Source organism: Pan paniscus, chromosome 8 (genome assembly GCF_029289425.2).
Source record: "Pan paniscus chromosome 8, NHGRI_mPanPan1-v2.0_pri, whole genome shotgun sequence".
Classification (NCBI taxonomy): Eukaryota; Metazoa; Chordata; class Mammalia; order Primates; family Hominidae; genus Pan; species Pan paniscus.
In genome coordinates, this window is record NC_073257.2 from 125,515,990 (window position 1) to 125,542,274 (window position 26,285).

At 39.7% G+C, this 26,285-nt stretch overlaps 1 protein-coding gene across 3 annotated transcripts in view; it reads right to left on the reverse strand.

Moving 5' to 3' along the window:
- NRAP (nebulin related anchoring protein) overlaps positions 1 to 25,528 on the reverse strand; it is a 74,755-nt gene extending 49,227 nt beyond the window's left edge. For 2 of the 3 annotated variants that reach the window (XM_034931519.3, XM_034931518.3), the window contains exons 1-14: positions 25,298 to 25,528; positions 24,839 to 24,933; positions 24,171 to 24,258; positions 18,962 to 19,066; positions 15,512 to 15,616; positions 14,439 to 14,543; positions 13,313 to 13,417; positions 11,948 to 12,055; positions 11,547 to 11,651; positions 8,644 to 8,748; positions 7,545 to 7,661; positions 4,653 to 4,757; positions 3,085 to 3,192; positions 1,948 to 2,052 (exon numbers count right to left, since the gene is read on the reverse strand). In XM_034931519.3, the coding sequence (XP_034787410.1) occupies positions 1,948 to 2,052; positions 3,085 to 3,192; positions 4,653 to 4,757; positions 7,545 to 7,661; positions 8,644 to 8,748; positions 11,547 to 11,651; positions 11,948 to 12,055; positions 13,313 to 13,417; positions 14,439 to 14,543; positions 15,512 to 15,616; positions 18,962 to 19,066; positions 24,171 to 24,258; positions 24,839 to 24,933; positions 25,298 to 25,369 (1,428 nt within the window). In that variant the 5' untranslated portion in view covers positions 25,370 to 25,528. The remainder of the gene's footprint in view (positions 1 to 1,947; positions 2,053 to 3,084; positions 3,193 to 4,652; positions 4,758 to 7,544; positions 7,662 to 8,643; positions 8,749 to 11,546; positions 11,652 to 11,947; positions 12,056 to 13,312; positions 13,418 to 14,438; positions 14,544 to 15,511; positions 15,617 to 18,961; positions 19,067 to 24,170; positions 24,259 to 24,838; positions 24,934 to 25,297) is intronic. The other variant, XM_003825595.4, reaches the window with a different exon arrangement.
- Between the last annotated feature and the right edge of the window lie 757 nt (positions 25,529 to 26,285).

Here is a 26,285-nt window from a genome sequence, read left to right on the forward strand (position 1 = left end):
ATCTTTGCAACACCACAAATGCTTGGCCATTGCTTCAGTCTACATTTTGAAGGTTTTTTTTTCTTTTTGCTAAAGATAGAGTCTCATTTTAATTCTATTAGTGTTTATAAAATCTATCTAAAGGGAATGCTCTCAAATTAAGAACCCATGCTTGCTTATTTAATTTCATGGCTATTTCACCACCTTTAAGATTACCAGACAGAGAGACCACAATTGTTCTTGTAAATGGATTCCCCAAACTTCCTGATTACTAAAATCCCTACATTATGGGTGATAAACTCAAATTCACATCAGAACCAGGAAGGTAAGCTAAAGGAGGTACAGCAACAGAGAGCAGTCACCACCCAGTCCCAGCCAATTGCTGCCTTGCAGGAACTAGGGCAGAATGTCTCAGGGTTTTCAAGAAAAGGTGAGCGTATTAGTTTTTGTCTAAAATCAGAACTTCCACATGTTGGTTCAATTAAAACAACAACAACAACCAAACCCACTGTGTAGCCAAACAAAGCACTTCCGTAGTGCAAATGTGGCTCATGGGCTGCCAGTGAACCCACCTCTAAACTCAATTAATATTTCTAATTCAGTCTGGTTTAAGTCTGTATCAGACTTCCCCGGGTGGGCTTCCAGGTGCCTGGTTTGACTCAGAGTCTTATCTAGATAAATGTAGTAGCAAGTCATGTCATAATGGAAGTACATCTTGCACTCTTTGTGCTACTTATTAGGCATGATTTATAGAATCCTACTGCAAAAGCACATATTCAAATTTTAATAAGGTGCCTTTGATCTGCAAGTTTCCCAGGTAATGTATATAGCAAAAAAAAAAAAAAAAAAAAAATGTAGCTTTGGTAGTGGTCAAGTTTAACTTTGTGAAATGAGTAAGTCAAGTCAATCCAACCAAACTTCCTGAGAAAAAGAGAAGCAAAGTTTAGGCCCCTGATCAATTCCTCTGCTTCCTTCCTCCTGTTTTATTACACATTTGGAAAGCCCCTTTCATTAAATAAATATCATTTGCCAATGATTGTCCTCTGATGTCTGGGCACTGGGTTGGACACTGGAGATAACCAACTGAATCCTACTGCCCCAACTCTGAGCAAGAGAGAGAGAGACAGATTCAGAGACTTATCTACCAGTAGCAAAACCTCAATCAATTTCTAAAGTTGTACTGATCCCAAAGGAAAGCAAAGGAAAGTAGCACTTGACATTCATAAATATACGCTGAATTATTTATTAAATTATTGATTGATTGGAGATACCCTTCGCTGGCAACCACAATACAACCTTTCTTCTAAGCCACCTTAAGTACTTTTTAAGCTAGTAGGTGACTTTTATCTTTTTCTTTGCACTTTTTCGTATTTTCTAAATTTTCTATAATAAACATATAGTAAAATTCTTGTAATCAGGAAACAAGAAATTTAATTGATTGTACACATTTTGCTTGGAACAAGCCAAACCATAAATAAAATCGCTGCTGTAATAATTAAGGGATACATATACTTTTCCATGTGCTCCTGAGAAAAAATGGAGTCAATAGTACCACTTCCTCTCAACTTGTATGTAGACATTTTATTTTACTTCCTTCAACTCTTAACATACTACATAACAAACCTTTTTTTAAAGAAAGAAAACAAATCATCCTTGCTAAGGAACAAGCATTTGAAATGTGCCCAGCAGGCAAAGCTCACTGAATTCTAAGAGGAAAAACTGAACCTCAGGTTATTTTCAAGACAAAACTAGAGTTGTCCCTAGTTCACATTGAAAATCTAAGGGTATGCAAACATGCATAAATGAACTTCCTAGTGGAAAATAGAAAAGGATTTCCCTTTCCTCAATCCCTTCAACCTCCTATGAACTTTTGTATCATGTTTCTTTCCATCTTGCTACCTACAAATCACTCCTCAGGAAAGAAGTGACAAGTGACGAAGCAGAAAGAGCTGTTGGAAAAGAACTTACATCTTTCAAGGGCACCAGTTTCATAGTTGTTTGATAGGAAGGCGTGAGAGTGGCTGGGTAGTTGTAGTCGACAATATCATGTTTATAATCAGCTTTGTAGGCAACCTAAAACAGGAAGAAAAGAAGAAGAATGGAGAAATCAATTTCTACTTTCTTTTGGCTTTGTTTGAATGCCATAAGAAATATTTTTTAAATACCCAGAAACGAATTCAGTTTCATCACCTTCAAGGAAAATTAAATTATGTTCACACTTTTGTCTTTAATGAATCTGAATTCCTCTTAATTAGTCCAAAATTAGTTAACTTCCATCTGTAGCACATTTACTTTATATTTCATATTAATTATTAAGCTGCTTGTCATTTTTGTTGAAAAGAAGCATTTTCACATGGATAGGCAATGGAAGAGCTCCTTGGCTAACCCCAAGAAAATAGATGGAAAGGTGAAGAGTCTTCAGAGTATTTAATTTTTTTTCTAAAGATCAAATTGACATTCTTAAGCAGAGAAAATCCGACATTTGTATGTTTTAATAATGAAATCAGTTTCCTTTAAGTGTCCTTTACCTCCAAGATTTACAATCTCGCATTTGTAAATCTATAAACTGGATTGACGAAGCTAAAGAGAGATTAATAGAGTATATGCTACAGGGGAAAACAAGGACTTGATCTACTCTGTTATCCCACTACCCTGACCAGTGCCAGGCCACAGTAGGTTTTCAATGAATACAATGATCGAAAAAATGAATGAAGGAACAAACCAGCTTACCAACCAACCAACTCTGAATAAATCACAAAAGCTTTGGAACCCTGGGGAATTTGGAATAAGAATCATAATTATTCATTTCTCTTTTTCTCTCAGAAATTGAAAGTGTTAACCACACTGGATTCATTATAATAGACTGAAGTACTCTTCAAATTAGAGAAAGCTAATATAAACAAATTGAAGCCTTTGAAAATTTTCAGGGATCTTACCTAGCCTTGGTTGTATCCGCTAACATTTAGAAACTCTTTTGGGTCAGTCTTTACACAGTCTTTAAAATAGAAGACAGATTTTTTTTAAGGGGAATTTAAAAAGAATTGGCTGAATTCTTCATGCCCCGCCCCACTCCATCCCGACAGGCCCTGGCATAAAAGGACTCACGTTGCTTGCCAGGCTGCCAACTTTCATAGCATGCAGAGTGCGTCTGTCCATACCAACTCCTTCATAGCGGCCTCTCATGTGGTTCTGGTAGTTTTCTTTATATTTATTCTACATGGAAATGCAAAGTTTTCAACCAAAGCATTCCCTTCGCAAGTAGTTGAAGATAAACTACTCATCTTAATGCATTAAATCCAAGGCATAAATGATTAAATATAACCCATTTAAATAGTCAACGTATCAAGGAATAAAAAATAAGGCGAACTTTTTTTTAATAACGTAAATTTCAACCCATCACAAGAAGTTGGAGTAAGATAGGAAGACAAGGAAACATGGGATCAGATGAGCATAGACAGCACAAAACAGACTTGACTTTCTGTGTTTGTTTTTACATTTTTAGTTTTAAATTTACCAGATTTTTCCAATGTGAAAATTTACCATGAGACGGTGGCAGGCACTGACTATGCGGACGTCACATGCAAAGCCCCATGCTGAGGCTGGTACAAATCACTGCATGCCATTACCTCCATTTCTAAATATATGAAGGACAAAACCTGAGCTTTGCCAAATTCTGTGATGTAAAAGTTGGTCACTAGTGCGACTATGTGAAATAATTATGTTATGTGCCAAATGCCACTTATCAAATAAAGAGAAGATCAAAACAGGATGACAAGAGGTCATAAATAGGAAATTTGGGGTATTAAAATCACCTAACCTGGGAGGCCATTGCATTTCTCGGTACTGCTAGTGTTTAAACAGAATACTACTTATGACTATATATCAGACATGATTCTACTTATCTGAGTTAATCTTCACAAGTACTCTATGAGGGGAAAGGAACTATTATCATCCCCATTTTAGAGTTGGGCAGAGTGGCTCAGGGAGCTTAAACAACTGCCCAAAATTGGCCACTTTGCTATTAATAACTGTGACATAAGGTATGTTGGCTCTTAAACCACTACATTTATGCAAAATAAATTCCTCACTGTGCCTTACACAGTCCCTTGCAATTGTAAATTCTACTATTATGTGCAACTAAGCAAAAGTAAAGCATACTATCTAGTATAGGTCTTTGATGTCCAGGAGGATACATCTTCAGACCTGCTCTGAGAATCTCCAAATTTGCGAATGCCCCTCTAGTACATATCTGTTCATCTGTAAGATAGGGAAATAACATCTGGCTCTCCAGGTGACTCTGAGGGTGAAATGAGGTCATATTAACTCAGAAGCACAAAGTCACATTGAGAGGGGACGTCACATGCTCAGCCAGGCCCCCCACCAGCATTCATCACTACGAGCTGGGCACTGTGCTGCACACAAGGGAAGCAAGGGGACGGAGAGGACAGGTCCCGCCCAGAGGACTCAGGGTCAAGATTGGGGATGTGACAGAATTGAACACTACGAGGACCAATCCCAGCAGGCAACCTTAACCAAAACCCAGGCATTTATGCCTAAAAGGCCATGCTTCTCCAAGACACATAGATCCATTCCCATAGACTGTCCCTCTTGGGAGACCTAAAGACTAAGCTCACCAACAGTGCCCAAACAAAAGCTTAGCGTTAACAACTCACATCACTGGTAAATTTTGAGATCTTGCTCACGTTCCTGAATTGAGGTGTTTCACAGTAGTTGATACTGTGACCTCTACTACTTTCCAGATCCTTCTTATACTCCACCTTGGAAATCAAAACACCAGACACACAATAGAACCAAATCCGAAGTCACTCTTGAAAATGTCCCAGGACTTGACTAGGATATTTCTAGAAAACTTTCAACCCAAGATTTTAACATATCAAGCATAGAATATGCTAAGTTAGCAGGACATATTTTCCTTTATAAAAACGAATCATAATAAATAGCAAATAATTGGCTTCATTCGGAAAATGAAAAGCATATAGTCGCTTTCAAGAACAAATACTATAAGATTTCATAACTCAAAAAATGGCAAAACTGGTTTTACAACTCAGGTAGTTACTCTTGAGGGGAAATGCATTAGGGGGATAAATCATATTTCCTGTAATGGAAATGTCTTAGGAGGATGTCTGGTCATATTCTGTTTCTTGATCTGATTGCTAGTCACACAGGTGTGTCCCACTTAAGGAAATCCTTCCCACTATACATTTATGATGTATGCACATTTTTATAGGTATACTTCAATGCAATTCAACAAGGAAAGTTACTTTCCAAGCAGCGTAATAAATGAGACCACTCAGATGCAGAGTGTCTTCTAATTTAAAATCAGTTGGCTATTTGAGCTCTCCTGGGTGCCTGGATGTAGGATGTGAGGCTACATTTATTAAATAGACTCCAAGTCACCTCAGGTAATTAGCATGAGGCAGTTAAGGCCAACTACCACCAATAGATGGCTGGTTTGTCTTACTGACTAAACATAAGGACGTAAAGAAACGGAAGGTTCCCTTGCAACTTCTTTACCAAAGGAAATACCCCACAGTTTGTTATCATATCTTATAAAACTATATGGTGGGGGTATGTCTAATTCTAATTCTATAAATACATTTTTATATTCATCCCTTCAGTTATAGTATATTCACATAGAAAGAGGCTAAAATGGGAGTTCAAGACCAGCCTGGCCAGCATGGTGAAACCCCGTCTCTACCAAAAATACAAAAAATTAGCTGGGCATGGTGGTGAGCGCCTGTAATCCCAGCTACTCAGGAGGCTGAGGAAGGGGAATCGCTTGACGTGGGAGGCGGAGGTTGCGGTGAGCTGAGACTGCGCCATTGCACTCCAGCCTGGCCAACAAGAGTGAAACTCCCTCTCAAAAAAAAAAAAAAAAAAAAAAAAGCCAAATTGTTAACAGTGTTATTCCTGGGTGGTAGAACTGCACTCCCAGTGGTATGCATCCAGTTCTGTCCCTAAAAGTCTCTACCACCCAGAATTAGATACTTTACTTTTCCAGGCGTATGACAAAGTGATAGCCCAATGGTGGAAAAGGTCCCATCTAGGTCTAGTGTTCTGTGAGTGAGAGCAAAGGCCAGCAAACTTTTTCTATAAATGACCAGACAGTAAATATTTTAGGTTTGGCAGGCTACAAATTCTTTGTCAATTATTATACTCAACTCTGCCCTTGTAGCTCCAAAGCAGCCACAGATAATCCAGAAACAAATGTGATATGAATGTGTTCAAATAAAACTTATTTAAAAAGCAGGCAGTGGGCTGGATTTGTCACTGAGGTTGTAGTGTGTTGACCTCTGGTCTAGAGTACCAGAATCATCTGGAACAGTTGTTTAAAATGCAGATTCCAAAGCCTCAACAGTCATCTACCACTTCAAAGTATCTGAGGCTCCTGAGGAGGCTTGGGAAAATATCACTGCTGGTGACTCAGAGCAGCCCCAAGTTAGAGGATCACGGGTTAACTAACAGTTTAGGGTAAAGGACCGGCTTTTAGAGGTTAGAGACGGAAAATATTTTTGGATATTTGCATATCTGTTTGTGAGTTGCAGATAACTTGTTATGTGAATGCTTTGAATTGCCATAATTGTTCCCGTTGCCAGAGGCTGCCAAGTCAAATGCCTTCAGAGTCCAGATAAGAAATGCAAATGAGGGAAAATGCCGTGAAGAACACACTAGGGCGTGAGAAGGATATGAGGTTCTACAGGGGATATTTTCTTGCCAAACAGTCCTCACAATAAAAACGTCTTAAACGGTGGGCAAGCCAAACAAAACACACCCCTCAGGCAGCCAGTGCAGCATGTAAGGTAAGGGAAATTCACATGGAATACACAGCTTCTCAGAACTCAGACTTCAGTAATAAGAGAACGAGAGGGGTTCGACATTTGAAACATCTTTCAGATGGTTGATTTGTTTAAAAAGATGGATCCTCCAGTATTCTTTCTGGCAACTAGAAGCCTGTTGCCTGGCACTTTTGAATATTGACAGCCCTGGGAGGATTTAGGAAGTAACTTCTGAACCACCAGAGAAAGATGTAATTGGTTTGATTCTAGGCTGTCTTGTAAATTGCATTTTACCGCATATCTGTTCTTTGAAACCAGTAACCAATGGGTAGAATAGGTGGTGTCACCTTTTTGTTTGTTTGTTTGTTTGTTTGTTTTGAGATGGAGTTTCGCTTTTGTTGTCCAGGATGGAGTGCAATAGCACTATCTCGGCTCACCGCGACCTCTGCCTCCCAAGTTCAAGCAATTCTCCTGTCTCAGCCTCCTTAGTAGCTGGGATTACAGTCATGCGCCACCACACCCAGCTAATTTTGTATTTTTAGTAGAGACGGGGTTTCTCCATGTTAGTCAGGCTGATCTCGAACTCCCAACCTCAGGTGATCTGCCTGCCTCGGCCTCCCAAAGTGCTGGGATCACAGGCGTGAGCCACCGCACCTGGCCGGTGTCACACTTTTAACCAGAGCTTTTTATTATAGGGTCACCTCATTAACTGACTATAGGAGATAAAAGAGGTGATGCTCATGGGTGTGACTCTTCCCCCATACGCACCTCACTCACGAGTTTGTTTACGCTCTGAGCCCGTTTGAGAACCAAGTTGTCTTGAGCTGGAAGCGAGTGATAATGTGCAGCGCCTTTCATCTTATTGAAGTCCTGCCTGTATTTTATCTGAAAAAAAAAAACACAAAACGGGGCTGGAGTTGATGTTTCCATGCTCTGGGAGGGGAATTACTCCAAAGTTATCCTGGACTTAATGTCAACATTTACTTAATACAATTTTCTGAAAGAAAAAAAAATTCACATGGCCTTTTCTCTTCATTAAATCTATAAACTACTTTGTCCTTTTTTGTTATTAAAATTTTCCTGGCCCTTTTCACACTTTTTACACTTTATACTCTAATTCTGCATGGGAAAAAAAAGTCTTAAAATAATCATAACAAAAGTTGTCAGTCCAAACCCATTCTGCCCTTGGTTTAAACATCATTTCCCTGCTAATGAGGGGCAGAGTAATGTCTTTTAACTTCCTTCCTCAGGCAAAGATGGTGCTGTTATGGGTCAATGGGTAATAGGTGAATAGTTCTTTGGTAAAGGAAAGAAAAGAGAGGGAAGGAAAAGGAAAGAAAAAGAAAATGGCAAGGGGCGTGAAATGAATGCTAGGTTCTGATGAGACCAAGTTCCAGTTGGCATGCTAAGATCTGCAGTGAGCATGTCACTTTTCCAAGTTTAATTATAGCCTGCCTTTCAAGGACTGCCAGCAGGCTAACATTCTGCCAATAAAAATCATTTCATCACCGGGTTACACCCAATTTGATAATCATATGACTTATTTTAATCAGCTCTTCCCCTAAATTACTCAATTTCTAATTGGGCCATTTGGCAAAACTCTCCTAACACCCCACTCTGGCTGGCCAGCCTCTGTACTTGCTTCAATGGCCTCAAGCGAGCTATGCTGGTTGTCCGTGTCCATCTCCTTGGAAGCAGACAAATGGGGCCAAAGCAGGCATCATAAATTTGGATGGGAGTTGAGGGCTAACATTCTACTTTGGCTCAGCTATAATAAATGTATCTGTGTGTAGGTTTCAGTAAGCACAGCCTTCAAAGTCTCACTTCTCTGCCTCTGGCTCTGTGGTCACACCTACATGGTACTTACGTCACTAGCGAGTTCGTGAGCTTTCTTGGCGTTCTGATATGCTGGAGTGATCATAGCTGGGAAGCTGCCCTTTCCCCTGTGCTCCTCATACTCCTCCGGGTAACCCTGCCGGGTGCGTCAAAAACTTCAGTGAGTAATGCTTCCCTCCCCAGATGGGTGGGGTTCAGCAATGGTCATTCATAGAGCCTATTCTCACAGAGGTTCATCCACCTTGGGTATTTCACTGATGTCCATGTGGTAGTTTAAACATTCCTTTTAAGATGGCAGACCCTGGAGTCAGGCCCACTTACTGGTGCCCAGCACATAGTCAGCACCAAATAATGGCAACTGATATCATGATCATCATCCTTATTTCCACTGGATAAATCAGACACTCTACCACTCTCCCAGGCCCATATGTTATGAAATATTCACTTTTTAACTGACAACCAGGGAAGTCCTTTGTCTTCCAGTAGGTCTCGAACACTACCTTACTCACATCCAGTGGCAGATCTATGTAGAGACCTCCCCCGGTGGTACTGTCTCCCCCGGTGGTACTGCCTTCCCCGGTGGTACTGCCTCCCCCGGTGGTACTGTCTCCCCCAGTGGTACTGTCTCCCCCGGTGGTACTGCCTTCCCCAATGGTATGTGTCATGTAACCAGAAAAGGAGTATTATACAATGTTTGTAATATGGGAGGAAAAACTTCAAATTACCATAAGATTATCTGAAATGGGACTAAATGTATATTTCAGACTAAGGATTATAATCTTTGTCTTAATCCTTTCTTTTATCTTCCCCACATCATCCATCCACTCCCAGAAAGGAAAACCTTCTCTTTCATGACACTGTCATCACATGACAGATAACCCCTCCCTGGCAGCCAGATGTACTTTAAGACCCAGCTTAGGGACAGTCTCCTCGTAGAAGTCCCTGAGTCCTCCTTCACCCCTGGACCTGCCCCAGGCAGAGTCCTCTGTGTTTTCACTGTACTTTTTGCATAAATCTGAAACAGCCCATATGGTGCCCCCATTAGGCTCATGACTCCATCTCTCTGTGGCCTCCTCCAAGCCAGGGGCCTGCCCAGCTCCAGCACCAGGGCTTTGACTGTGGCACACACATTTTCTAAAATAAAATAGTTGGGTCAGATTAGAAAGTCCAGGCTGCCTGTTATCCAACAATGAAAACCATTTAGCCCGAGTTCTCCTTTTTGCCTGGCTGCCAGAAGGTTCTGGCCAAATATAATAAGTAAAAAAAGGTTAAGTTTTTTTAAAAGGTTCTCAAATTCTTTGGTAATCTGCTCTATGGCTTTGTCCATTCTGCTCTATAGTTTGTTTGTAACTTTATTTTAGTTTCTCTCTCTATATATATATATGTATGTTGTAAGTGTTAATCTTTTTTCAAGACACCTAATCCTGTTGATTACATGGTATAATCCTTTTAACAAGTCTAGTTACTTGTTAAAAAGAAGAATGAATTGGTTGGCATTTAAGGCACTACAGATATTTATAGTTATCTGCCTGCTGGCTTCTCTCTCGCTCCCTCCTCCTCATGCCCTGGCGAGTCATGCTAAATCACAACAGTGAAATGCCATGCTAGACTGAGTCCTCTCAACAGCTGCTGAAGGTGCTATCAAACAACACTCACTTTGATTCTTGCATTTGTTATTTTCAGGACTGAAAACTTCAATCAAATCGTCCTACTAATCAAGAACCAGCTATGATACTATGAAGTTACATTTCATCTGTACCTACAGACATGTCTAGGTACACATATGAAATGATACATGTGTCTTATAACTACTGGTAGATAGGATTGGCCAAATACAGGACAAAATACTTTTTGCCAAATATAGAAGCCAGATTTTTTTAAGCTGATTTTTTAAAGTTGTCCTGAGCTTTCCAAACAATATATTTAAAATACAAAACCAGTAAAAACATTTTTCACTGGTTTAAAGCACTAAAAGACCACTTAATTAACTTAGAGAATTTGATTAAATGGCCTTTTAAATTCAAAACCAAGCATTTTTGCTCTGGCAGACATTTTCAAAGGAGTCCCAACCGACCTTCACACACATCCTAAGACTCATATGAGCATATGCCTAACTATGGCAATGTGTCTTTCTAAAGAAGAGAAACAAATTCATTGTGGTTTTCTAAATCATATATGTTGTAGAGAGTCTACTTACTGACAAATAATTCAAACAACTGTCCAATTATGAATAAAAATCACTTAAACCCATGGAATGTATTCTTCCAATACACAGACTTGCTCTTCCAATGCTCTTCACTTGCAACTGTGAACAATAACGTTTCCTTTCTACCCTACAACACCTGGCTAGTACCAGAAAAGACAGAGGGATGTGCAAATAATAATTAGCTTGTGATTGTCATCTTAATCTTTTTTTACTCCTTGTCAAGATGTAGTTCATCTGAGAAGTGAAATTGGAAAAAGGGTTTGCATTCTCTGGCATACTGATTTATCTACCAACCTAGATTTAAAAAATTCACTTTCTAAGAAAATGAGCCCCACTACTCAGTGAAATACTCAATATTTTTCAAGATGCATTTTGATCTCTATGATTGCTTATGATAGAGACCAGCTAAGCTTAGCCAATCTTAGTCCTAGCGACTGTTCTTCAATGGACAGATAGGAATGCTTTCTTCTTGGCCAAGCCACCATATTGGTATAAGTCATTTATTAATTTAAAAAAAGAAAGTGCCTCAATCTGTTTTCCTAAGTGGGTCAACTTGAGCCCTGTGCAATTGTTTGTCCACTACTTTCTATCTTGGAAAATCTACCTTTCATAAATAAGGTAAAGATAAACCAAAGCCCCACCCCTGATTAAATGGTCATAGCTGTGTCACAGCCTAGAATGGGCCAAACATGGAAAAGAGCAGGTCAGGAGATCATTTTATCACATACCTGGCCATATTGGTCTGCACATTCCCTTGTCAAGATGCCCTCAGCTCCAATGGCTGGACCAGCCATTCCCCTCATTTCTTTTTGATATTGTTGATGGTACCTCACCTGTTTTAAGGCAAAGGACAAACTCGGTGAATTTGACTCCCATGCACAGGAGCCAAAAGAGTAAAAGTGAATGTCTTAATGGAATGTTCTTTTTCTGCTTGGATCTAGGGAGTAGGTATGTCTCAGACATAAAAGTGCCAGGTCATCGTCATTGGTAAAATTGACTTAAAACTATAAAGGAAAACTACTCCCTGGCTTCAGGGTAAATGCAAAAGTCAACAGGAAGTTGGACTCCTCAGACCCAGGTTCACATTCCTCTTTCTCCCTAACATGACCACATTGTCAAGGACACTTACATCACTTGCCAGCTCATTGGCTCTTTTGGCTATCTGATAGGCGGGTGTGATCATCGCAGGGAAACTGCCTTTCCCTCTTTGTTGTTCATAGTCCTCTGTGTATCTCACCTGAAATGAAAAAACATGTGAATCACATGCCCCATGTTTATCAGATGATCTTAGTGAGATGCTCTGCTAAGGGTTCCATGACATCCTGCCCATCTCCTGTCATAGCTCATAAGGCATATAATTGGCTTACAGTTTGATGGGCCATGTGCATCTTATCCATCTTCTTATTCCCAATACCCAGCAAAGTGCCTGGCACATGGAGACACCCAATGTGGAGTTCAACACATGCTTGCTAAGCACCTGGTGCGGGCCAGGCACTGGGCCTGGGCAGAGTAATAAGTCTTCAGCCCTCAAGGAGTTGTCAGCCATGTTTGGGAGACACAAGAGTCTTCTCAACCCCAGATTGAGGCTAAGGCAAAAGGAAACCATGTATGAAAGAGAAGCTGGATTTGTGCTTCAATGTCCCATTCAGAACAACACTAAGTTCTTGATCTTATTATGCTGTGGAACATTTGGATTATGTAAAGGCAAGTGGTAAAAGTTGTTTAGAAATTATGTTCTCTAATTTGTAGTGGCAAGAGAGATTTCTCTCAGATAACTCAGATACATCCAATTTGGTACTAATCCAATCTAAAGTTTTCTCTTTAAAGAAGTGTTTTTGCAAGGTCTCTGCTAACTGACTTATCAAGCCCAACCATCCTTGACCTCAGGAATTTCTTCTTGTTATCCATGCAGGGCTAAAATGTCTCATACATTCTCCCTCCCTCCACCTCCAAGCAAGGAAAGAATGAGGGATCTTAAGTGCAAACCACTACATCTTGTTCTTCCTCATTTCTCTCTCTTTTTTATTAATTTAATTTAATTTAAGTTCCAGAATACATGTGCAGGACGTGCAGGTTTGTTACATAGGTAAATGTGTGCCATGGTGGTTTGCTGTACGTATCAGCCCATCACCTAGGTATTAAGCCCGGCATGCATTAGCTATTTATCCTGATGCTGTCCCTCCCCTCAGTTCCCCACTGTGGGCCCCAGTGTGTGTTGTTCCCCTCCCTGTGTCCATGTGTTCTCATTGCTCAGCTCCCACTTAAAAGTGAGAACATGGGGTGTTTGGTTTTCTGTTCCTGTATTAGTCTGCTGAGGATAATGGCCTCCAGCTCCATCCGTGTCCCTGCAAAGGACATGATGTTATTCCTTTTTATCATTCTATTATAAAGATACATGCACATGTATGTTCATTGCAGCACTATTCACAAGAGCAAAGGTGAGGAATCAACCCAAATGCCCATCAGTGATGGACTGGCCTCCCTCCTTTCTTACATCACTTTGAAGCTGTGCCCCAGCCTTGCTCCGTAGCAGCTCAGGAGTATCCGCCACCGTGGAGAACCTGGAGATGCGTTCAACATGCCCTCTCTTATACTCCACCTGATGAGAAGACAGTAGAGTCAAGGGTGCACCCACCTCACAGCCTCCGCAATGACCTCTCCCTGTGGCTCTCCTAAAGCTGCACCATCAGGCTACACTCAATGCAAACCTGTGGCAAGTCTTCTGTGGCTTGTTTCATGGGCTCCTCCTCAAAAAGCATCTATGCCAATGTGCTAAGTCCAGGAGTGTGCCAGGGACTGCCACACTCCAACAAATATTAACTTGCTTAATCTCCATAACAATCACATTTGGCAGGACTAATGTTTTCTTCACTTTACAAACGAGAAGCCAAGGAAGAGAGAAATTAAGTAATTTGTCCACGGTCACATAGCACTAAGGGATAGAGCCAGGATTCAAATTTCAACATTCTGGCTCCAAAATCTGAGCTTTTAACAAATAAACTTTGCTACTCTTCCGGTGAACCTGACATCCAGTTAAAAATTAGTGTCTTCGGCTGGCTGTGGTGGCTCACCCGAGTAATCCCAGCACTTTGGGAGGCCAAGTTGGGTGGATCACAAGGTCAAGAGATTGAGACCATCCTGGCCAACATGGTGAAACCCCATCTCTACTACTAAAAATACAAAAAAATTAGCTGGGTGTGGTGGCACGTGCCTGTAGTCCAGCTACTCGGGAGGCTGAGGCAGGAGAATCACTTGAACCCAGGAGGCGGAGGTTGCAGTGAGCCAAGAATAAAAATAAAAATAAAATAAAAATAAATAAATAAAATAAAAATAAAAATGAAAAATAAGAATGTATTCAGTGCTAAAGCAAACTCAAGAAATCATGTGGTCCAGACTTTGGGTGAACTACACATTCTTCTCTGTATTTTATAGACATGGTCCAATCACAGCACAGAGAATACTTGACGGGGAAAAGTAAGAACACAGTTTTCTCTGTAATATGACACTAATGGTACCTACTTCCCCAAAGCACTCTCTTACTGTTTTTTCCCTAAATCACGGGGGCTCATTAATGACAAAAATTAGCATAATCAATGGTGAAAAAGCACCCAGACACTCACTTGGCTGGCCAGCTGGTTGGCTTTCTTGGCCCTTTGATAAGCAGGTGTGATCATGGCTGGAAAGCTCCCCTTGCCCCTGGGTTGCTCATAGTCTTCTGTATATTCCTGTTGGTCAGAACCAATGTCAGCATGAGAACTGAGATGATATTGAATGACAACCAAGAAAACTGCAATAAAACCAATGAAACTAGATTCATAAAGTTCTTGGGAAATATTTCAATCACCTGTAATAAATTTAAAAATGGCTTATAATTGACCATTTGCACTGAAGAACTCATATTTCCCATGTCAAAGGGGCTCCTCTTCAATGTTCATATCAAAATATGGGGACCTGGCACAACTCAAGGGCTGCCCTTTGGCTCTAAGGCCTGTAGGTACCACAGCTATTAATTAATACGTGGGTGACTTTCCTGTAACTCGTCTGCTGGCAAGAGTACTACAGTATTGGAAGTAAAATGTCTCTTATTCTTTCCTTCTGACTTTTTGACTATCTCTGATGATTAGTTTTCCTAATGAGACTTATCGCCTTAGCATTTGTGTTTCTAGCATTTTCTTTCCATTTTCTAAAGGAAAAGTCATGAGGACTAACAGTGTTTTCCAAAGTAGATTCTTCAAAGGGTAAGTGTACCTAGAGGTAACCAGGAGGGACCTAGTTACCTAGAGCGTAACCTGTGCAAATGATTGAGGATTTCCACAGTCTGGGCTAAAACTGTCTTCCCTATGTGAAAGCCTGCTAAGGTCTCTTACGATTTTGGAGGTCAGTACTTTAAAATGGGCCATCAGAGATGGTTCCTTCTGGAGGTTCTAGAGCATAATCTGTTTCTCTGCCTTTTCCAGCTTCTAGAGGCCCCCACATTTCTAGTTCCTGCCCCACATGGATTTGGCCTCTGCTTCTGTCACCATATCACCTTTCCTCTGACTCTGACCCTCCTGGTTTCAGGGATTAGGACATGGGTATCTTTGGGGATGATAGCATCATTCTGTCTACCACAATTGTAAAAGTCAAGGAACAGTCAAACTAATTGCTAAGTAATTGCTAAACCAATTCCTAAAGCAATTTCTAGGGTGCTTACCTCACCAAGAGACTTTCGAGCCTCAACCATCCTTACAATTTCGGGGTCTGGCAGAGCTCCTGGGCACCAAGCATTCCCTTCCCCATATCCAGTCCAATAGGCTCTCTACAAAGGAAGCACACGAAGGGATACAAACACATGCCCCAGACTCCCAGCAACACTTACATACATTGTCAAAAGAAGATATTCTTAAACATTATAAACTCCTATTGGTAAATCCTGGGTCTCAGCTAACTGAAATGTTCATTTATTTCAGGCTAGAAAATGACCTAAGATTCTAAATAATTGAACTTTCTGAGAACCACTTATGTCACAGGAAAATTTTGAATGTAACAACATTTTCTTGCACACCATTGCATCAAGATTGGGCGAGGAGGAGGGGAAATCACTGTGGACAGGTAATCTGAGATTAATCAACATTATTCAGACAAATGTCAAAAACCTACTACCTGTTATGTGCTTGACAACTGACAATGGCAATAAAAGCAAAAAAAAAAAAAAAAAAGGAAAGGCAAAGTTTCTCTTTTAAGATACTCATGACCTACCACCTTGGGAGATAAAACTAACATGAAATAAATAGCAATTAGAAAACAGTTATGTGTTTAAGTGCATTGTCTGAGTGATAAGTACAATAAGAATCTTTAAAAAGCAGTCTGTAAGAGATGGGTCCCATATGGGGCAGGAAGATAGAATTTGAGCTGTACCTCCAGGGCTGAGGGCAATTAGTAGAAGCCAAGGGAGAATGAACGGCATCCACTCTAGAAGGTCCATTCCATGAAGGCAGGGATTTTCATGTCTGGTTTACTAATGCATCCCAAAAGCTTGGAACAGTGTGTAGCAACTCATAGACTCAATAATTATTTGTTGAATAAATTCCAGGAATGTAGGCTGCCGTGAATAAAAGCATGAAGGCAGTGATGGGCTCAGTAATTAGGACCATGAGGAGCTGGGTTTGATTGGACACCAGGGAAAGAGATGGGGAGCCAGGTGGGCTGGAGGGGGGCAAGTTGGATAGGTTGGATAGAGCCAGCCTTTGGAGATCCGGAAAGACAGATTATTCATATGTGAAATTATACTCAACCTGACTAGCAATCAGGGACATCTAAATTGAAACAAGATGCAGATTGTCCAAACACTTATCTGACAATACCAAGTGATGGTTAGAATGTTGGGAAACAGGCATTCTCACACACTGCCTTTCGGAGTATAAAATGTACAGCTATTTTAGAATTCAATTTGAGCCTCCATTAAAATTTAAAAGGGACATACCCTTTGATCTAGCAACTTTGTTTTTTCATTATCTAGTCTAGAAAAACACTCACTTGTATACAAAAGAGGTCTTGAACAAGAATGTTCCTTGCAAATTTGCAATAGAAAAAAAATTTTGGAATAATCCTGTCTATCAATAGGATAGTATGGTATTGTACATCCATTCTTTTTTTTTTTTTCCCTTGAGACAGAGTCTTGCTCTGTCACCTAGGATGGAGTGCAGTGGCACTATCTCAGCTCACTGCAACCTCCGCCTCCTGGGTTCAAGCAATTCTCCTGCCTCAGCCTCCCGAGAAGCTGGGATTACAGGCATGTACCACCATGCCTGGCTAATTTTTATATTTTTAGTAGAGATGGGCCATGTTGGCCAGGCTAGTCTCGAACTCCTGACCTCAGGTGATCCACCCACCTTGGCCTCCCAAAGTGCTAGGATTACAGGTGTGAGCCATGGCACCTGGCCTTGTACATCCATACTTAATGGTGCACCTATGATACACCCATTCACGATAGCTTAAAAGGATGCTGATGTAGAAATATTTCCAAGATATTTGTTGAGTGAAAAATACACACTTCACAACAATGCATATTGTTTCATGAAAAAAGTATACATTTTAATAGAAATATACTGTAAACCAAAAATAAAATTCTAAGCCCCCTAACTATCTGAACAGATCCCTCCTCTCAGCCAAGGACATTCGAAAGTTAACCTGCAAAACTGGTTCAGGCCATGATGGAAAGGGGGAGGTCGAACATGTCTCATTATACCCGCCACCCTTTCGGAATTCAAGAAAAGCCTACCGACCAGCATTAACACCAACACATACTTTAAGTCTGATAAGAAATATTTACAATCTATTCTCTCTGAAACCTGCTGCTTGGAGGCTTCATCTGCATGATAAAACTTTGGTCTCCACAACCCCTTATTGTAATCCAGACATTTCTTTCTATTGATTTCAGGTCTTTAGTTAATAACTCTTTAAATCAATTGCCAATCAGAAAACTTTAAATCTACCTATAACCTGAAAGCCCCCACTTTGAGGTGTCCTGCCTTTCCAGATGGAACCAATGTACACCTCACATGTACTGATTGATGTCTCATGTCTCCCTAAAATGTATAAAAGCAAGCTGTACTCTGACCACCTCTGGCACAGGTTGTCAGGACCTCCCGAGGCTGTCGTGGGTGTGTCCTTAACCTTGGCAAAATAAACTTTCTAAATGGATTGAGACCTGTCTCAGATACTTTTGGGTTTATATAACATATATACATATATAATTTTCAATAACAAATAATACTAGCTGATATTTATTGTGCCTACCACTGTTCTAAGATCTTTTGTTCATCACAATATCATTATGTTAGGAAGTGTTTTTGAAGTTCACCTTACAGATGAGAAAGTTGAAGTAAAGAATGGTTAAATAACTCATTTAAGATCCTTCGATAAATGGTAGCATGTCCAAATGTAAATTCTAGAAAGACATGGTTTTATTTGCAAATCAATAGAGAAAAGTCTGGAAGGATGCTATCCACAAGATTGACGAGAGTGGGTACTTGTACAAAGAAAACTGGAATTGGAGGTGGTGGATAAAGGGTTAGCTTTGTACTGTTTGGATTTTTTTTTATAATAAGAATAATGCAAATTCTTATGTGTATATTATGTGTGTAAATAAAATAAATGGCTAAGGAATTCTGAAATGATGAGTCTGTCAACAGACAGGGGAGGTGGGAAGAGTAAGTCAGGGACACCTAGGAAGCTGGGAGCCTCCTGACCCATGTGAGTACAACAGGTTGGAGAGAGGCCAGCCTAGAGGAGGAAAAGCAGCCACCTTGGGAGGCCTCGTAAAGGTCCAGGCAGAAAATGATGTAGATCAGAACAGGGAGAGTGGAGAGAAAAGGGTGGAGCTGAGTGAAGTGTCAGAGAAAGACAGGGTATCCTTGGTTTCAAACCTGGGTGATAGAAATACAGTGGTTGGAAGGGGAAGACAATGAACCTGGTCTGGGGCAGATAGAGTTCAGGTGATATTAGGACACGCTGATTGAGGTCTTCCATAGACAGCTGGAATTACAAACTGGGTGAAAGGAAACCTACTTGGTTTTCTCTAGAAGTAATAATAATAATACACTCAATTGACATAGTATGTCATTCTTTCTTTTTCCAAACCCACTTGTCACTTTTCTCTCACCTCATTTGCCAGTGGCTGCCTGTTAGGTGCACCTTCCTTATCCTTGGATTTCATGTCCCAATGAAAAACTGATTTACACTGTTCACCATCTTCTTGGTCACGGATCTGCACAAGGAAGATGTTGTCAGTAATGTTTCCATCAGAAAAGAGAAAAAAACATAGACAAACAATTCCTAGCTAAAATTGGGGGATTTTGCTAAGTCTCAACTGCAAAGCATCTTCACTGTGCTGCAAGGCACACTGTGCTGTCAGTCTCCCTGTGGTTTAATCTGCACCTCCAACCAGGTGGCACATATAGAGCACCTGCTGTGTGTGAAGCTCTTTGAAGCAGTGCAATTAAAGTGACTGAGATAAAGTCTTTATAAACCTACCACACAATACAAATTGGAGTAACCTCAGAAAACATTGGGCATTAGAGTACTGGTTCTTAATTTTAGTCATGTAACCATCACCCAGGGAGCTTATTAAAATGCTGGCTCCTCAATTTTATGAAGATATTCTTCTTATGCCTCACAATTTTACCTTTAACATCCTGATTTATAATACACCTTGAGTTAATTTTTATGTATAGATAAGGGTCAAGGTTCATTTTTTTCTATATAAATACCTAATTACTACAGTACTGTTTATGAAAAGATCATTCTTGCTATGTTAAATTGTAGTGATGCCTTTCTTGTAAGTCAAGTGACCATATACGTGCAGCTCTATTTCTGGACCTTGTGTTGGAGTCCACTGGTCTATTTCTCTCTTCTTGTGCCAATTCTATGCTGAGTTAATAGAGTAAGTCTGCTTTTATAGAGTAAGTCATGAAATCTGGTGAGTCCTTCAAATTTGTTCTTCAAGATTTCTTGGCTATTTTAGAAGCTTTGTGTTTTTATATTCGTTCAGAATCAGTCTGTCCATTTCCACAAAAAAACACCAGGATTTTGAATGGGACTGCCTTGAATGTATAGATTAATCGGGGGAAAACTGACCTCTCAGTAACATCTTCATAACCTTGAGATAGACAAAGATTTCTTAAATGTAAAAAGGACTAATTATAAAAGAAAAAACATCAGAAGGTCTTAGGTCCAAACTAAGATATCAAAATTTATTAGGTAGGAAGTGAGGCCCAGAAATCGGCAATTTTGGCCGGGCGCAGTACCTCACGCCTGCACTCCCAGCAATTTGGGAGGCCAAGGCAGGCGGATCACTTGAGGTCAGGAGTTTGAGACCAGCCTGGCCAACACAGTGAAACCCCATCTCTACTAAAAATAGAAAAAATTAGCTGAGCATGGTGGTGCACGCCTGTAGTCCCAACTACTCAGGAGGCTGAGATATGAGAATCACTTGAACCCAGGAGGCGGAGGTTGCAGTGAGCCGACATCACACCACTGCACTCCAGCCTGGGCAACAGAGTGAGACCCTGTCTCAAAAAAAAAAAAAAAAAAAGAAAGAAAGAAAGAAATCTGAAATTTTTACAAGCTGAAGTTTAAATTCTTAATTTTAAACATAATAAGAAAACAAGCTCAGAGAAAAGTTTAAACCCAAAGGATTCTTGTTACCTATCAAGGGCACATTCTGATATTGACTTTCCAGGGTTGCTACTGCTTCACGCTACTTGATGCGTATATTTTTAAATATATACAGTGAGAGATCTTTACATGCTTTTTCCTTGTATTTTTAAGAAACAATTAAATGAACATTACATAAACTTAAAGTGGGCTTTGTTTGTTTGTTCGTTTTTTGTTTTTACCTACAAATAATACTACCAATATTTTGGGCCAGTTAATTATTTGTTGTGGAGTACTGGCTCGGGCATAGCAAGATGTTTAAGAGCATCCCAGGTCTCCACCCACCAGATGCAATAATACCCCATCAACACCAGTCACGACAATCAATATGTCCCAGACATTAACAAATGTCCCCCAGGTAGGGGTTGGGGGGAACTGCTCTCCTTGAGAACAATGTACTTTAGGAATCAGAAACACAGGACCAAAAGACCAAAATAGATATTCTGTCCACTTCTAGAAAGTTATATTTGCTGTCCTCCTTCCCCAGTGCAAATCTACCACTGGGGAGGGTTAGCCTCCCCCAGGGACCTTTCGTGAGATTCAGGATTACACCAAGGAAACAGAAAGAGGAAAAAAATGCCATAAATCTTACCAGTGGGGTAAGGAAGCATGAAGGGCTAAATTTCGTTCTCTGAATAGAAGAAAACCCTAGATGTTTTATTTTTCTAAAAATTCCATTCACACCTACCAAACAGGAAATTCTGTCTTTGCAAGTATTTATTTATTTTTCAAAGGGTGACATTTAGGAGACAAAAACCTGCAAATCTGCTTTGAATGCCAGCTTAAAATCTCTACTTTTCTCCTTCATCACCATCACTGAAAAGTCTCTTTCCTTTTTTGATTTTAGCACTTTCACAATGAATTTGTTTTTTATTCAATTGTCAAAGTCTCCCAGAGATCACAAGGAGGTGAAAAGGTAATTCATAACACACCCTAGGGCAGTTGTAAGAGCTGGGCCCTGTAAGGGATATGGTTGTCCATTTTACTTTGTCCCTGGTGGGCAAGAAGGAGAAAGTGATCTCAGTAGACAACACACACACATACACACACACACACACACACACACACACACCATATACACATATATACATACATACATACATAAACACCATACATACATATATACACTCACTGTATACACATATATACATACCACATATGCATATACATATCCCACATGCATGTACATATACATACATATGCATAAACACATACACACCAAATACATGCACACAATACACATGAACATGTGCACACACATACTCATGCACACACATCACATACACACATACAGATGTGTGTGCACACACATTCACACCTACATACACACATATACACACTCTCCGGATGCACACACACATATATATACATATATATATACACACATATACGTTGTCACATAGACGCAAACAAATACACACACGCAGGCTTCCTGGGAAGCTCACATCACTGTCTGTGGCTGGAAATAGAACCAGCAACAATCCTAGCCTTGCTCCAGGTTGGGCCTGTCATACACAGTTAAAATAAAGTGAGTCCACTCCCACCTCAAAAAGAGGAAAATAGTGTGTGACCTGTTGTGTGATTATCAGGTGGAGACATGCCTGCTGCGGCTCAGTTACAGGAAAAATACAGACATTATGGATCTTTCTGTAGACACTGTAATAAATGCAAACAGCATTCTGAGGTAAAGTACATCTCCTCATGTTTTATGTGTCAAATCCTCACTACACAACTGCAGAAACATATGGATATTTGAAAACATGAACAAGTGCTTTTTGTCTTCTGGAGAGTTTGCCACCCTCTGGGTATATATGAAAGAGAGCCACTAATAAATATCCTAAAGTTAAACATCTGGATTTGTGCCCAACCAGCTGGGTAAACTAGGCAGGTTACTTAACCTCTCTGAGCTTCAGTTTCCTCAACTATAACATGATAATATTACAGAAGGTTCTTGTCAAGAACACATGAGATAATATAAAGAACTTAGCAGAGTGTTCAGCACTCTGTTTAAGTAAGAGCTAGATTCAATATTTATTGTAATTTCATGTAGCTGCTCTCAGACACCAAGAGATGAAAACAAAGTCCTAAAAGAATTAGGCTTCTCAGTAACCTAGGATTACTTGTGAATTCATAAGACTTGTGAATCCCTAGGAAGCAATGATGTCTGAGCAACAATTTGAGCCTCCATTTCCTCACCGTAAAATGGGATAATAGTAGTATCAACTTCATTGGGTTGTGGTGTATGTTAAATGAATTAAGTGTTTCTACAGTAAATGCTATATATGCTTGTTAAATAAAAGAAATAATAAACTCACAATTAGTTCTAAGCACTTAGTGAAAATAAGGTATCTTGGCAGCATGTGTAGAGAGCCACACAGCAAGGTCACTACCTCTATCTCACACACAGTTTTTTGGGAGGAGGACAGCTGGGCAGGGAAGGGAGTCAGTATGAGGTGGAGCAACATTAGGAAGGGAATCTTGGGTAAAGAGGGATCACTAGAGAGTCTTTCACCTCATGGGTAATTTTCTAATTTTAGAAAGCCACTAAAACTTCATCCCACAGAGCAACTTCTTGTGGGCATGGGTTATAGAAGCTCAATGATTCATCATTTTAATAGGTGCAAGAGTTCCATCGATAACTGGTTATTTGACAAAACTCCACTATTAGATTTTCAAGAGGTTGGATTTGGCAATGTGGCCTCCATGTTTACCTCCCCATCTCAACCCCACACCTCCTAAACTAAACTTCCTTTCCAAAGGAAAACATCTTTGACTTATCCCCACCCCAAGGGGAAAACAGGCTGCCAATAATCGTAAGTAATGACTGAATTCAGAGAGACTTAACAGTGTGAAACTAAAGGTTTTAATTTTATGTACCAGAATGTCACAGGGAAAAGTCAAGATCCTTGTAATATGTTCCAACTATGTAAGCATTGTTTTATGTATTAAGCACCTAGTATATGCAGAGCCTACTCTATAACTGTCATCATTTTATGAAACAGTCTTGAGCTGGTCAAGACACAAAGATTATACTGAAATCAAGGACCTCGATTATTCAATCTAGATTATCCTGTATTTTGGCTCCTAATATTGTGGGAGAACAAACAGTCACATTTGTTACTCAAATGCACTTTACATGTGTATGTGGAGGAAATGGGCAGGTTCACATGCAGACAGAGACACTTAAAAACTTAACATGTGCCTAGTATCGTTAATCAATATATAATATTTGCACATATTTATGGAGTACATATAATATTTTGTTACATATTAGAATGTGTAATGATCAAGTCAGGGCATTTAGGGTGTTTATCAGCTCGAGTATTTATCATTTCTATTCTAGCTATTTTGAAATATATGATACATTGTTGTTAATTGTGGTCATCCTACTCTGCTATAGGACATTACAACATGTTCCTTCTTTTATCTATTTAACTTTTTAAGAAATAAAAACAGGGTCTCACTATGTTGCCCAGGCTAGTCTCTAACTCCCAAGCTCAAACCATCTGCCCGCTTTGGCCTCCCAAAGTGTTGGAATTGCAGGTGTGAGCCACTGTGCCTGGCTAGAATATATTCCTTCTATCTATTTGCATGTTTCTACCCAGTAACTAACCATTCTCCATACCCTCCATCCCATTGAAAATTAAATAACTTACCCCACTGATGGCCTCTGGAAATGTCCTCACATTTAGGTTTAATGGAGTGTGATAGACACTGGTGAAAGTGTTGTTCTTAGGGTTATGGCTACAACAAATAGGTATAAATCAAAATTAGAAATGTACTTTATCCAAATGATTGAGGGACTATTCTTAAAATTATTTTTAAATAATAACAGTTATTTTTAAAAAATCAATAAATGTAAAACTTAAAAATTAAGTTCATGATTTTCCAGGCATCTTACAGAAAAAAAAGCAAATCAAATAAAATCGACATATATAACTGAAAGCCTAAATTTAACTGGAAATGATCACTTGAAAACTTTCTGAAGAAAGTAAAAAAGGATTCTGAAATTATTTAAAAGAAAACACTTCAAAGCTCTATATGCATATTTATGGTCATTACATTGTTCTGCACAGTATTTAATAATTTGACATGAGGTTATAGTGGATATACTTGATCTTTTACTTGGAAGAAATTTGAAGTTTTGTGTCCATTGCATAAAATCCCACCTTAGGTCTCTTTAATGACAGGATACAAGGGAACACTTTGGGAGAAGATATTTCTTGGATTTAACCCTGGGTTATATGATTTGAACATTTAGTTGGCTCCTTGTTGAAAAACAAATAAAACTCAAGAGGTAGTGGTGGGGGCATCAAACACTTACGCGTGACAGTACGGCTTTTTCTGGTGACTCACAAAGTTATTAACAGACAGCATCATCTTGCAAACTTCACAGTGAAAACAGGCTTTATGCCATATCTAGAAATCATATAGAGAAGATTTAGCAATTACCCTTTTCCCCCCAGACTCAAGATTCTTATATATTTTAGGGTAAAAAAATGAACTTCGAGGATAAAATGCTGATTTTAAAAAAATTAAAATCCACACGCACAGCTATAACAACACTCACGGTTAAATAAATGGATAACTTTTTTTTTTTGAGACAACACAGAAGAAATAGAAATGTGTAGAACTAAATAAAGGTGAGAAAATATAACTTTTTCTTGTGGTTCAAAACAATTTAACTGAAAATTAAATTTCCATATTTACCTATGTCCATATGTGAGAAGGTCAATTTCCTGTGTTTGTTATTATTCACAAAAGCCAAGAAATGTCTACTGACCTGATCTATACAGCTGATCTTCTCGGCAGGATAAACCCCATACCCACACCTAGAACAGGGCTGCACATTCATCTCGAAGCCGGAAGAGAGAGGACAAAGATAGGCAACAGGCAAGAAATGCAAGGAGAACCCCCAGTCTAGTTCAAGTCTTCAAAATCCGACGACCGTAAAATTCCTGTGGGCACCTCGATCTTTCAGAATCCAACTTCCACTTTCCTTTGCTGACCTTCTAGTTTGAAGTCAGCAGTTGGATGGTTTTTAAAGCTGCCACTTACTCAAGGGGCTATTTTGGCCACTCACTCAGCACGCATGTGTCTGGGAAATAAGGTGGAAGTATTTCTAGCTGACATGCTTCTCTAAATAGAAAAATGAACTCACAACAGCATCATGTTTATGTGGATAACCAAACCCTGGTGTATGATCAGGTAGCATGGAGTGGTTTAGCACTAGCTGTGATCATGACCCAAGAAAAGAACCTAAAGGAAGATGCCACACCGTCATCCAACAATCAAATTAGAAAAGCTTGCTCTATGCGTCCTATGACTAAAGCAGAAAGGCCAGCTCCCAAAAATATAGAAAATAAAATAGGATTGATTCACTCCTTTAGATGGATAAATATCACACTTGAATTTTAACTTTACCTACCCAAAGCGTTTACAACAGTTAAACTAAAAACTTAATAAGGTGTTAGTTTGTGTTTAGCTTCTACTGGAACGCAAAACTAAAAACAAATGAGAACTCTTGGTGTTTTGGCCTCTGTATTTTATTCTAGAATGTTCCAAGAAGGCCTTTGTGCTTGTTCCCTTGCCTCACAGGCCTTAAAAGAGGTGATATGAAGACAGAATCTCTCTTCCTGGCTTTGGGAAGCCTCTCATTGCCTTCAGTCTCTGCTGAAATGTCACCTTATCACCTTACAGAAATACCTGATACAAAATGGCACCTCACCTGTCCCCACTCCTATCTCATTATCTTCCATTAGCCGCCTGAT